The 14,469-nt window shown below is 37.5% G+C and overlaps 1 protein-coding gene across 1 annotated transcript in view; it reads right to left on the bottom strand.

Annotated features, from left to right (window-relative positions):
- Positions 1 to 3,130: 3,130 nt before the first annotated feature.
- GPATCH2 (G-patch domain containing 2) overlaps positions 3,131 to 14,469 on the bottom strand; it is a 118,911-nt gene continuing 107,572 nt past the window's right edge. The window contains exon 10 of the mRNA XM_066316212.1: positions 3,131 to 6,837. Coding sequence (XP_066172309.1) covers positions 6,668 to 6,837 — 170 coding nt within the window. The 3' untranslated portion in view covers positions 3,131 to 6,667. The remainder of the gene's footprint in view (positions 6,838 to 14,469) is intronic.

Here is a 14,469-nt window from a genome sequence, read left to right on the forward strand (position 1 = left end):
TTAACCATTCACTTACTAGGACCTTACTGCTAACTGTGAAAGCTCTCAGAAACCCAGATGAGCTGACCCTTTAAATCTGAAGTGAAAGTTGCCTTGGATGCTGTTCTTCACTGGACATTCCAACAATTCCAAAAGAGGCTGAGGAGCAAGAATGTGTTGTCCAAAACACACTTTATTGAGCTGGTGCTCCTTGCTGTGTACTTGGAGCCTCTAGACCTGCCCAGTCTGCAGCTCCCCAGAAGGAAGCCTGGCCATTCCTGCCTCCCCAGCCTCCTAAAACATCCTCCTGAGATGGAAGCATGGAAACTGCTGCAAGGGCAGCCTCCAATGATTGACCCATACTAGAACTAAAAGTGCCATAAGGTGATTTCAGGTTTTCCAGTTCTTTGCTCTGTGGTGGGGAGAATTCAAGTTTGGAGAGACTTTGCAAGACTTTCTCCACAGGAGCTGAAGCCAGGAGGTTTCAGGGGCCTCAAACTGTCAAGGCTTCCAGGTTCTTTCATTTTCCAGAAGGAAGACTGTACCTGAGCCTATGGAGAAGGACTGGTAACCCAGAACTGAACACTGGGGTAATTCAGTTTCTGACTAACCCATGACTAACACTGTGTCTTGACTGCAGTTAATTAGAAAATTCCGCAAACCACTAGATTTTGCTCAGTAAACCTCATCTGACACAAAAAGGTTTTATATTATTTTTTTGATGAATATAGCTGTAGATCTCATGTGAGAATACCTTGATTCTAAGGAGTAGGTCTTTTTCCTCTGAAGTCACAGATTTGGCTGAATATAGTGCAACTTCAGGATTTATTCCATTAAAGGAAAGCCCAAGAGGAAGTCAGCACCTGAGGCATACTACCCAGTGCAAAATGCCTCTACCAGCAGCTCTCCTGGTGTGGTGTCCATTCACAGCTCTGGATGCTTATGAGGGAACCTGGCGGTGGGAGAAACATCTCTCATGTTAGCAGTAACAGTAAAATAGGTATCAAATCCTGGGACTCCAGGTTGCAGGTCTGATTCCCCACACCATTTCTCCATGAACCTTTACTAAGGAAGACCCAATACTTACTGGGAAAACTGGAGGTAGATACAATGTAAAGGTTGAAAGGTGATCTCGATCCCAACACTTCTACCAGTGGCACTGTTCTGTCCAAATCTCTTTTCTATAAAATTCCTGGGCAAGAGCTACTGTTTAGCAGCTGACCTATCATCGTGGGCAATGGATAGGAATTAGCTAAATTCAGTTATTAAGAACTGGAATTCACATGCTCACTGACAAAAGAGTATGAAAAATAAATCAGCTTACACATGACAGTAAATATAAAGGTAACCAGGTGATTGTGTTACTTATTCTTTACATCTCATTAGGAGAACCCTTAAAATCATTACTGGTTCACTCTCAAAATCTCTTATTTCACTAACAAGGGATACCAGGGCATATAAAAGAAATCTGTAAACTGTTCTTCCAGACATTGGAACTATTTGAGTTTAATCCAAATTAGCATACTGAGTATCACTGGCATTCTCATTCAACAGTTTTTTGCATATTGTATTTACATATGTATGGTTCATGTTGCAGATCATATTTGATAACAGGGGAAGTGTGAGGGCCAGCACCACATTTATTGCGAATCTGGCATCTAGAAAATTTTAGATAAATACTCCACTTTCTTCACAATAGGCAGAACATCTAGATAATCTGTAATTTTTGGGGAAAAAGAAAAAAAAAAAAGCAACATGTGGAATTCAGACTCAGTTCTGAGGACTTGAAACCAAAGGCACGAAACTGAAAATCTGCACACTTGCAAACGCAATCAGAAAAATTCTTGTGCTCTCCACCACAGTATTCTGTAAGAAAACTACCAAGTTTGTGAGTAAATGTTCCAAGTAATATTTTCTTAAAATTAAAAATAAGGTGTCAGTGTTTGGCAAAACAGTCTCAACATTTTGACCCACCACTGAAGAATGCTGGAGATTTTAACGCCTGAGGTAAGTTAAACTTCTCATGCAGCTACTACTTTGAATCCTACAGATTTTCTCTGTGAATCAGCTTATTCTACACCTGTCCACACTCAAACTTTCTCCATCTTCTTCTCAAGCTGCTTTACTGTTTGTGCTGGACCTCAGACTGCTCCCTTCATGTCCATTCCCATGAGTTTTGTTTTCTTTTTTAATGAGGTGTGATTTTTTTAATCTGCTTCCTTGGAAGTTGCCTATATTGGTTTTTTCAACTTACTAACCTACAAGGTAGATTTGAGTAGTTCAAGGAGATTCTTTGAAGAATCAGCACAAATGGGTTCTAGTTTTTCCTCCTGTAAAATGTTTCTACATTTTTTGATGTCTTTGAAGACTCCTACTGCTGTTCACCATTGCTTTCTCTCTTGTCCTCATTGGTGGGGGAGATCAAGCTTACATAATCTCCATGATTTTCAGCCTTTTACTTAATGATTGAATATTCAAATACAAGCAACATGGTCAAAAAAATTCCAATATCTATTTTATCGTAGGACAGAAGAGCATTATAGGAAGCTCAAACAACTTAGTGTGCTCAGCTGCAAGTAAATGTGTGATAACCCTTTTGCAGCTACCCCATTGCTCCTGAAAACTCTGCTAGGGATGGAAGCCTAATGAGAAAGTTTCTTGATTAAGAGGGGAGGGATGCCCATTTCTGATATACCTTTGCTGGAAGTGCCCTGGGATCATGGGGAGAGGGAAAATAAAACAAAGGTTGTGTGAGTTTTCCTTGGAGGATCATTTCTGGAGAATTGTTTGAAGAGAAAGTACAAGGCCCTGTCACAGTTATCAAAGTATACACATACCTAAGGAGTGAAGGGAACTTGTATTTAGAAGTCTTAGAAGAATATGATAACAGAGGCCATCTTAAACGAGGCATTTCCTGACATTGCGGTGTGACCTCTTCAGCAGGTTAATAATAACCTAGGAAAGAAGTACTAGTAAAAAAGTACATAAAAGGCAATGTAATAGCTTAATATAATATATATTTGCTTGGTACATGATATTAGCCACTTTACTTATATTTCTAGGAACAGCAAAATTTTGTACTCACCTGTGCAATAACAACAGTACTGAAAAGGGCAGTTCAAAGAAAAGAACATACAAAGCCCATGAAGAATTGAGTCTATTTATTTTATTTCATCTTGCATTTGTGTTGTTAAAGCAAAGCATTCTATACATATTATTTAGCTATTTACTGCTGTTCTACACCCATTATTGACCTAATTGCAGAAAGACAAATGCAGGGACAAACTTGTTAAAACAAGCGTATCAATAATGCTTCTCTGACTTCGACAAATACTTATTTAGAAATAAGATACTGCTCATGGGTTTCTTTTATTAACAGTTAACGGCTCAATTCACAGAACTTTGAGACACCATGGAACACGTAGCAAAACGGAGTGCTGATAACAGGCAACATCTCTTCTCTTCACTAAACATTCTTCAGAGGAAGAATATTATGGTAACAGCTGAGTTGCTGATTCAAATACTTAAATGGAAAGAATCTGGCAAAAAACTATGTGATGGACGACAACTTTTAGATACAAGGTGATCCTGTATTTATTTATGTAGGCAAAAAACTTCAGTGTCACAGGCATAAAGACCTATTATCTGCAAAAACTTGTATATGTGTTTTAAAATATTGTGTGCCAGCTTTATAGCAGGTATCATAGTATGATTGCAGGTTAGACATAGGAAAGATCTGAAAAAAAAACAAACAGTAAATCCAAATATTTTGACCTGTTTCAAAGCCAAATAACATTGCAATGGCTTAAAAAAAGGGAAAAAACCCCCTGTAATTAATTTTTGCTTTGTTTCTTAACACTAGATTTAACTGTGTGAAATCACACTACTGGAGTATCTTTAAAATCACTCCTGTGAGATGTGGAAAAATGAAAATGAAATCACAGTGTGAGTCAGAATGGGAATTTTACTGCACAAAAAATATCTCAAACCACTACATTAAAATATTCTAATAAATCACTTTGTTCTACAGCTTCTAACAGATAAAGTGTACTGTCAGCTGTGGCATCTATTGATAATACATGGCAAAACCAAAGTGTACCTATCTCTATATCAAAACCACTTTAACTAATCTTAATGTCTAATAGATTCTCACTAAAAGGCTGATTTAAAATAAAAAACTGTAAGATTTTCAATCTGATTACATAGTTGTTCCATTTTGAATGTCTACTAGGCTGGCTGCTTCCCTGCATCTGTAGGAATGCATGAAAAAAGAGTTGAATGAGCTGAAGATGTTTTCCCTCAACATGTATCCATTATTTCCCTCTTACCTTTTAAAAACAGGAAACACTTTCAAGTACTTTTGGAGCTCTACACTTATTTCTTGAGAAACTCATGCTATGGTAAATTGCACAGAAATACTTCAAAGAAGTGTTATAGGTGTCATACTTCCAGCCCAAGACATGCAGGTGTTGGAACTAAAGCAAAATAGTGGAATTTTAACAGACTGAGTATTCCTCCACAGTTTTACAGCTAGAGCTACAACAAATAGATCTTAAAAAATTCACTTGTGCAATTCACATGCTGAAAATGATTAAAAGGGCTTTCTGATTGCGGTGTACAAAACAAAGAGGTTGTCAGAGTTCACTTGCTCTCAGGAGCACATGGCACTGGCAGAACAGGTGCAGGCCACAGAAATGCATTATTTGGAGTAACACACAAGTGGGCACCTCTGCCAGCTGCAGAATTCCAGGCTCTTGGCCCTTTGCAACTATGCAGCCTTGAAATTCTTTGGATATGGAATGTATTTAACCAAGTTCAGTTGTGCAAGAGATATTTGAAGAGGCAAACTGACATTATGTTATGCCCCACAATCTTACAATAAAAAGTATATGTTTTACTGTATAAATCCCAATTCTGTTTAAAATTTTTATAATTTAAAAAAGTAAAACCACGCAATTGTATAAAGTATTTAAACAATAAATAGTCTTCCTGAAACTCAGAGAACATGTGCACTCATCTATCATAAAAACAACATCAGGTACTAATATGTAATCTCTACACTATGGCAATATTGTGAAACAATGTCCCCAGACTGATAGTAATCACACTGGAAAGTATGAACATTTCTTTTAAGCAAATTTAATGCTATAATGCTACTGGTTTTCCTCTTCCTGCTACTATTTTCCTGGAAAAATGGGTGAAGCTGAGAGAGAAAAAGGAAAGTAATAAAAACATGTCTTAAAATTAATCACTGTATTTCACAGTCGCATGAACAAAGCTGTACTCTTTTTATCCTAAAGAAATATTTTTGCAAGCATCTGGAACTAAGTATTTTTCTCTGCAGCTTGGGAGTTGTGGAGGGGAGATCCTCCTCTTGAAGGAAAAAGACTGGAGCATCAAATCCTGTTTCCTCTGCAGTGAGGGTAAATATTGCCAGCTACTACAGGCATGGGTGGTGAGAGGGGCAGGATTTTCTCCTTAGTCCATCTGAAAAACAGTTTCCTTCAGCCATATCATTTAATTTTAAAGTGGAATTTGTTTTATCCTGCAGACTAATAAGTACCCTAGGAGCTTGATTGGTTGGTGCTTAATGAAATTGCTTCTGCTGACATTAGATACATTAGGATACTGATTAAAACACTTAATGATCCCTCTTGATTTTAAATTGCTAGCTTAGATTTGTGAGATGCCATCAAAGTATCTTTTTCCTTCCTTTCCTCCATCCTAATCCTGCTTCTCCTTGCCTTTTTCTGTTCATGATCCTTAAAGGTTGTGGCTCATTGGCAACAGCATGGTCACAAACCAAACGTTAACACCATGTTGAACACTGCTTTGTTTAAAATGTGCCAACCCCAGAGTAAACACTGAAACACAGTCATCCCTAAAATACAATTTCCTGTTTCAAAGCTCAAACTATTCTTAAATGCGGCAACACTGAAGATTATTAATATGAAGGGAAAGCCAAAGTCAGATTAAACTTGAACTTTGAAAAATATTTGCTCAGGAAAGATAATTCTGTAAATGTAAAACCCAATATAAAAGCATTACTTTTCAGCTTGAATGTGGAAGACAGTAATACATTGCCAGAAAACGGTGTTGGAACGGCATTCCTATGACAACAAAACTGTTTTTCATGCTCTTAGACAAAATTGCAAACCATATCACCTTCCAGTGGGAAACATGTAAGTATTATGGCCATAATGACAGCTTTTACTCAAATATTGCTGAACACTATAAATACCATTTTTGGAAACTTTGCCTGAAAAGGGGGAAGCCACAATAGCTGTAAAAACTTCTATTTTCCTCAACAAATTGTATCAAGGCTCTTGAGATGAAATTATACTTACAAAACAAAATTTACTTATATACTAAAACCTGCTGTGTCAGAAGCTTTTACAAAAAAAAGTGAGTATACTGAATTTTATGCTTAATACAAACCTTAAGACCACCAAAAATAAAAAAGTAGAAGTTTTTGTACATTTTAGCACCATCATGAAGTTAAACTCGAATGCCGGTTCCGTCACTGTGGCTGTACCTTGCAGCTGGTGGAGCTTGTGGGAAGCTTCAGCCATCTTTGAGAGAAGAAAAACTGGATTTGCTGATCACAACAAATAGTATGTTTGCCATTTTTTCCATTTTTTTTTTTTTTTTTTTCTTTTAGTAATTCTGAGCTTTATTTTTGTCTCTGTCAGCTGAATCCAAGTCCAAGTCCTTTGGGTCTCTGGATGGCTCGTATGGGCTCTGCTATTCCTTTGCCGTCTGGTCCGAGGCCCGTGCCTGGGGTCCAGCCCATACTCTGAAGCATTCTGTTTCCAATGTTGTTTTCTGGGATTGGCTGGGTGTTTTCACCTACAAACCCTGAGATTAAAGAAATACATAGCATCAATCAGCACTGCCTGCCATGTGGAGAAGAGCAGGATAATCTCCTGTAAAGCTTTAAACCTTCTTATTCTCCTAATTCATCTAACAGGTTTCTAGAACAGGCTGTCTTTGCACATTTTGACCTCTTGACTGCGTATGATTCTAAATAATACAGTCTTATGCTTTTATTTTTAATGCTTTTGAAGATTCATTCCATTTTTACATATGACAAATATTGTCATATTATATTCCAATACGGTGGACTTCACATCAGCCTCAAAGGATATAAATCACCTGCAGCTGTCCACCAGTACATAGTAAAGATCACATGAATTTCTAGTCCTATGCAGTTACTAAGAAGAGACACATCATAGTAACATGTTCATCACTCTGTTCTTAGTAATACTTATCAATGATCTCTTTCAAGAAAACCCAATAAATAAGTTCTCATTAAACAACTATAGCTGCTACAGAAACCGTACAGAGAGGTGGTTAACCACTGAAATTCAGCTATACCTTTACTCAGCTTCTGTTTTATTGAACATTGTGAGGTTTGGTATGTCCAAGGTGACTTTTGGTGTTTTCAATTTTACTAAGTGTTGTTTACACTCTTCTTAGCATCGAGATCTTTGAGAAATTTGCATACATACCACAGAAAAGAGCACCAACATTGCAAGTGTTAGTATATGTTTGTTAGTACAACAGATTAATTTTTTTATAAGAAAGTGGTTTTTATACCCATGAATGCATCATTAAAAAAAAAAAAAAAAAAAAAAAAAAAAAAAAAAAAAAAAGAAAGTGAAGTCAAAATAACAAAGCTGGTTTTTTGTCTTCATCAACCAAACTCTCCAAGCCAGAGATTGGAGACAATTCATGGATAAGCATTCTAAATGTAAGTATCTTGCACAATGGATATTTATTTCAAGAATCTGTGTTAAAATTTATCAACTTCCATCATAACAAACCATTTTAAAAAGGGCTGAATTTCTTGAACAAAAGCAGTTGCACATATACAGCTGGACTTTGTTTTCAGTATTATTCAACATTTCCCTGCTCCAAGAACAGAATTAAATAAACCCTCAATGTGCCAACAGATAGCTTCAAACCTGTTTAATTTTCTACCTATTTATTCTGCCTGCTACTTTTTGAAAAATATTGTAGTAGAAGACTGTGATTTTGAGTTTTTAAAGACTATAATATCTTCAGCCAAGAATCTACAATTGGCAAGCAGCTAAAAATATCATTAGATTAACTTACTAAACAAGAACACAAAAAGGTTGAACATGAGCTTCTAAAAAGCTTCATTTATCACACATACAAAAAGCAAGATCCCACAGTGGAAACTGCATACACAGACAGAAATTTAAAACGAGAGGTGCACATTAAAAACCTCATGATGATTGTGATGATGAATTTACAGTAGTCCAGCATTATCCACTATAGATCTGTTAATATTCAGTAAAACACTGGCTACATAAAAGGCAGACTGCTTTCTAGTATCTCAGTTCCTGAGTCAAAGGAAAAAAGGAGTGCGCATCCTTTAATACTGGTTTGAAGCTATGCTTAATGCTAGGCTTAAAATAAAGGCTTTTAAGTCAGCAGCCTCCAGTCCCCGAGAGGGTTCCCCTTGAACTGACCAGCACAAAATTCAACGTCCATGACTCCTTTCTTTTCAGGCCCCCACAGACAGAGGCAATTTTCATACAAACGAGTCCCTGGCACTGCCTGGCATACACAACACAGGCTTTGCAACCTTCCTACTTATACTTTCTAGGTAAAAAAAAAAAAAAAAAAAAAAAAAAAAAAAAAAAAAAAAAAAAAAAAAAAAAAAGAAAGAAAGAAAGAAGAAAGGGTATTGTTCAACAAAAGTTATGGTAAGCCTCACAGGTAAAAGCCTGGAAGTGTGTTTTGGTCCACTTTTTCACTTTTTGTAAGAAGTGATGGTAAGAAATGAAGAATCATTCCAGTAAATGATTTGTGGAACAACTGAGGGGAAAACTTCAAGGGGAAGAGAGATCCAACAGACCTGCCAAGCAGGAAAGAGCAAGCACAAGAGTGTATTTTACGACACCTAAGAACAGGAAACGTGAAACCATTCATAATGCTGCCTAGGCAGAGGCAGCAGTGCTGCTGGAACAGTATGCAAGGCATAGCCTGAGACAACATAAACAGTTTGTTTTAGTCTATTTGGGCGAAAAACCCACAGACCTCTTCCTGTAACAGATGTACCTTTCTATATGAATTTCCATTCTTGAGAAAGCCAGAGGAACCCCACAAAGAAGATATATGAAAGAACACTCTGTACCCTGACAATGTTATTTAGTAAACTGGTGCTTCTATTCTTGATACCTTTTGAAGCAGTTCAATGTTGTTTCTCTGTTACAGGATAATTGGAATAATTTGTTTTTAAAGACATATAAGTACTTCTAAAATGTGCATATGATAACTATTTTCCCCTCCACGGTACATACTTTTCTCTCTCTTATTAAAACACAAGCTCCCCCTAAGAGCCCTGTTTTGCTCTTGTATATAATCAGATTAAAAAAAAAAAAAAGTAGAAAAGAGAAAAAAATGAAAAGCGAAGGCAGCATAAACTTGGTTTCACAACCCATTTTTGGGTAAACAATCAAACAACATACACTATCCAAAGGATAATGTGTGTGGAGGCTTTGTATTGCAGCAAGAATAAAGCAAAACCAAAACCCCACCCATCTTGCCTATATCACCAATTGTTTGATTACTCCTTCTCATAAATGAGGTGAATACAGATCGCTTTTATATGAATTGTGAAAAATATTTAATATACTCTGGCCATTCTGTTGCAGTATAGGTAGTTTTTAAATGAATACTATCTATGTCTGCCTTTAACAGAAAGCCATTTGCAATTTTTCACCCATCACTTGAAAAATTATCTGTAATGCAACATATTTTACTTGAATCCAAAGAATACAGATAGTGGCATTGCCCTCTTCCTCCATTTCATGTGCAATCAGCAGGTTGGAAAAAACCCTCAACATTTGCATTGCTGATAGACTGCATGACAGGAGAGAGCTCTTAAAAATCATGCTACACTGTGTGCTATTCCCCTGACCCCCATTCCTGTGCTTTGGGCTTTTATTTTCTAATTAAAAGCAGTAATTGTCCTTGCAACATTCATCTTCAAGTTCAGTTTTTAATTCATGCCTATGGCACTTCTTGGACTAGCCAGTAGGGCCTGTTAGAGAGAATGGTCCAAGCACATGGCCTTGAAAAGGGCTGTGCTACCTCTGGGACGTGTTCAGTCTTGACCCACCCAGGAGCAAGAGCAAAACCAACCCACTGTGCTGTCCCACAAAAAATAACTATGCAGAATCAGACTAAAAAAGACTGGGGATATATTTTTCTAATTTTATTGCTGTTTGAGGTTTCCAGGAGTTACAAGTATGTCTCTGCACTAATAATTTGTAGGACTCTCCTGTGCAGTACACCTTTTTTCCCTACAGACTGAAAATGTTTTTAGCAAACCTAACAATTGGCTCCTGACCTACCAGATGAGTGGTCTGCATGTAGAAGTGGCTGCCACTATATGAGGGAGGAACAAACATTAAGGTACAGTTGCTTGTTTGAAAAGACAGCACTGTAAAATACCCTCAGCTTATGTTCCTTCTCCCTGCAATATTGCCAGCTGGAAGAAAAAAGGCCAATCCTCAAATCTTTGTGTGTATGAATAGACACACTTCAAGGTCTATATTTTTTATGCATATGACCTCACATACATGGAATACAAAATCTTTGAGTAGTAAATGACAAAACGGGGAAGTGGAAAGCAAAGATCTCATCACATTTTGTTTAATTTTGGTATGATACTTATGATGGCATTAAAGGCAGGTTTCAGTAAAAAATAAAGGTATGTAATTTTTTCTTAACAGCTGTTGAGACAGGTATGTCCTGGTTAAACAGTACACTAGCATTCAGTGCCATACCCTTGATTTTACAGTGATTGCCATGAATTAATTTAATTCCATCTGTAAGCTAAAATCAGATCAGAGGTCTAATGCTGCTGCAGGCTCCACATCTGTTTAATCATTTTTGGATACAGCAGCTTGCAAAAGTTCAGCTTCTAAATTTGCTTCATATTTAAGAAACAATGTTACACCAGTGTACAACATGGTCAGCAGGAAAGAAACGAGCCAATGAACAGTTTTGATCTGACAAACCCATTTTATTTGCAAAATGCTTCTACAAATTCAAAGGTCACCACTAAAGTTATCATTTATTATAGAATAATAAAGGAGCTGTGACCTCATAAACCACTCTTGTGACAATATTTATTTGTATGGTCCAATTGCTGGATAAGACTAACATCAAGCATGTTTGGCTTATATTGGGCTGAATAAAACCAGAATACAGCTAGGATCAAGCTTTCAGATAACCCCTATTTAAGAAAATGTGTGGGCTTTTTGCTGTGTTTCTTTTTTTCCCTCTCAATTCCCCCCCCCTTGCCCCCTCAAGCTGTAAGAAACAAATGAAGGCACAGTGAAGTAATTTCATCTCTGGCCACCGAACTATTTCTGATGTTAAAAAAATGGGGTTTTAAACAGTTCTGAGAAAATGACACTGTACATAAATATAGTCTTGCCCTTTCATCTTTCTTTTGTATGATTAAGACTTGTGAGCAGAACAGCAATGCCTTCGCAGAGCATACCACAACTATTATTTCCTCTTCTATCGCTCCCAGCAGCCTTAAATCCTTTAAATCCTTTCCTAGAAGGATCTCTTTTTGCTTGGGTAATTTTTGCAATACATGGCCTGCTAACCCTTACCCCCTACCCTGGATCTCACTTATGTCTATCACAGCAGAGTCAGTCTTTCTACCTCAAATCTTCCAAGGAGCATTGTGGATGGTAATTCACTTGCGTAATTGGCTCAAGAGATGAAAATCTTGTATCTGCCTCTCTTAGCCACTAATCTATCCAGCTGACTGCAAGCCTAATTGGCAGCTTGTTTAGTAATTTGGCTCCTAAAGTGTTGTATTGATGTTGGATAAACAGCCAATGGAAGCAGAAATGATACATGCTGATTCTCTTTAAAAGCTGTTGCACTTTCCCTCTCATTTTCTGAAAGCATTTAATATTTCATCTATTCTTTTTCTTTTCTGACTCCTCACCAGACAGATGAGCTCAGACCAATAGGGACTGATCCTGATACACAAGGAAAGTAATCAGAATAATACATCGCTGTAGTCTATCTTTTTATGCCAGCTCTCTCTCACTAGCAAAAGGGGAATCAGACTGCCTAGATGTTTATGTTCTTAAAATTGTTTTGGGTAATTGCACAGACACAGCTTCAGAAGCACAGCCAACAGCTGTATGGTGATTTTATAACTCAGCACCCGCAGTGGTTTTCAAAATTCAGTACATATGGCTGTGTATCTACTAAAAAAACACAAAACACCAAACCAAAACTAAAACAACTCAGCTATGAGAATGCTATGAAAATTACTAAGCTAATATTTGAGACTGCATTATTTCTCCAGCCTTTTACACATCCCTCATACTGAGCTGTCTAAGACTGTCTAAAGAATAACCTGAGAACTGTTATATTCAGGTGAGTCTGCTTGCACTGAATTTTATTGTAGCTAACAGAGTGGTAAGAATAGCAGAGAGGACACAGCTATAACTCCAGCACGTGCTGGAAGCCTCTGTATTTATCCTGTATCCACAGCAGAGTTTTGTTGATGTCTGCACTGCCACAGTTTCATTCTTACTACCCCATCTCAAGGGGTATTAAATGCGGCCTGGGTAAACACACACTATGTTAAAGCATAGACTCTAGATTTAAATCTATTTTCAACTCCCCTGAATACATAAACACAATTTCACATACCAATGAAGACTGTGACACTGAATTTTAGGTACAACTGGTTATCCAGAAACACAGACCACCACTTGGAATTGGATTTGCAGGTGCTCTTCTCCTTCCATTCTTTATTGGATTACACTGTGTGTGGAGTGAAACTTCATGCCCGTTCAGTCTGCTGCTATAAAATTAGTTGGAAGAGTTGGTATTTTTAGATTGCCATTCATCCCTTTGTAAGGGATAAATCTGTATCCCTCTCTTGAATACCCAGGACTGTCTTTTCCCTTCAGTCCAAAGAAAGTCTTTGTTTTATGCCTTGTCTTTGATGACAGAAACACTGTCACTGGATGGCACTTTGGAAAAAGCATTCTCACTGGGGGACATTCCAAAGTTCTGTTTAAACCCCCCCAAAATTCAGCAAAATTAATTTCATCTGACAAGCATTCCCTCACTTTTACAGCAAGGCTTGCAGTCTTACAATGAAACCAAGGGGAAATCTAAAGCAAAACTTTTCTTTGTGAAATCCAGAGTATGTACAACAGATTTTATTAGGATTTTTTCCATCAATTGCAAGGCTTTTACAGAAAGACAGAAAACATGCCTGCAGTGGAAACCTGATCAATGAATTTTATTTTCTCACAAAGTAAACAGGTATTTTTATTCGTCTGAAGTGCCAAAACCTTCTGCATAAAAGCTATCAGGTTTATGCACAGACCTCCTTCCTTATTCAGAAAGTGAATCATATGCTGAAAAACCTTTAAAAAAAGTGATTTTTGCATAATCTCTACCAGGGACTGTTTGCAGCAGTGCTTCCCATTCCCTCAGGAGAAAGAAGAACTAGTCACCAGCAACTGAGAGGTTATTGTGGAGAGCTGGGATAAGAAGTTATGCTGACTGAGGAAAAACTACACATTTTAACTGCCAAACCATCTGTGTTTTAAGAAAAATCCTTTGGAATTACCAGCCTAAAACTGATCGACAGAAATACCAGGTACTTCTTTTATTGCTGAGTTCTAGGGAAACTACAGGACGTCCATTTGCCCATCTGAGGAAGGTGATGGTTCTAACAAACTGCAGATAAAAAGGAGGTGGCTCCTCTCTGTGGGGAGCCACTTTATTATAATATCTGGCAGAGAATGTGCAGAACTTGCAGAGCACATAACTGCCCTTGAGGATGAGCCTCCCTACTGACATCTCTGTTTCACTCAAAGCTAGTCCTCAAGTGTACAACTGTTTAATGAAACATACCTTTGAAACTTGAAAATAATGCTTGGTTTAGCCAAATTCCCACTACATTAAGGGTGCTCTCATTGGTTATATGTTCTGGTAAGCTGGTTTATGGTTCTTGATAGTGAAGCCAAAAATCCATATAATCATAGAACATCTCAACTTGGAAGGGACACATAAGGACCATGAAGTTCAGCTCCCAGTAGGGGCAATATGAATGGTTTCCATAACCAGAAACAGCTATCTTAGGAAAGACTCCCAGAGTAATTCAGGAGTTTGTTTTTGAAGCTTCCACATTTCAGAAAACAACAGCACTTAGAAAAGACAGGTACAGTAATTTTTTATGAATCTGAATGTTTCTTCTTGAATTTATAGTGGCTGTGTGTACAATCTGTAGAATATGGTCTTCTCTTCAGATCACAAGAAACCCATCAGCAATTTTCCAAGATAAGCTTGTTCTGGTTGGATTGCAGATCTTCTGAAGTTTGTTACTGAACTTTCTGAACTCTGGTGCTTATATGTAGAATGCCTTCCCTGAACCAGCCACCTCAAGCTCAACAAAGA

The sequence above is a fragment of the Sylvia atricapilla genome, chromosome 3 (genome assembly GCF_009819655.1).
Source record: "Sylvia atricapilla isolate bSylAtr1 chromosome 3, bSylAtr1.pri, whole genome shotgun sequence".
NCBI classification, from domain to species: Eukaryota; Metazoa; Chordata; class Aves; order Passeriformes; family Sylviidae; genus Sylvia; species Sylvia atricapilla.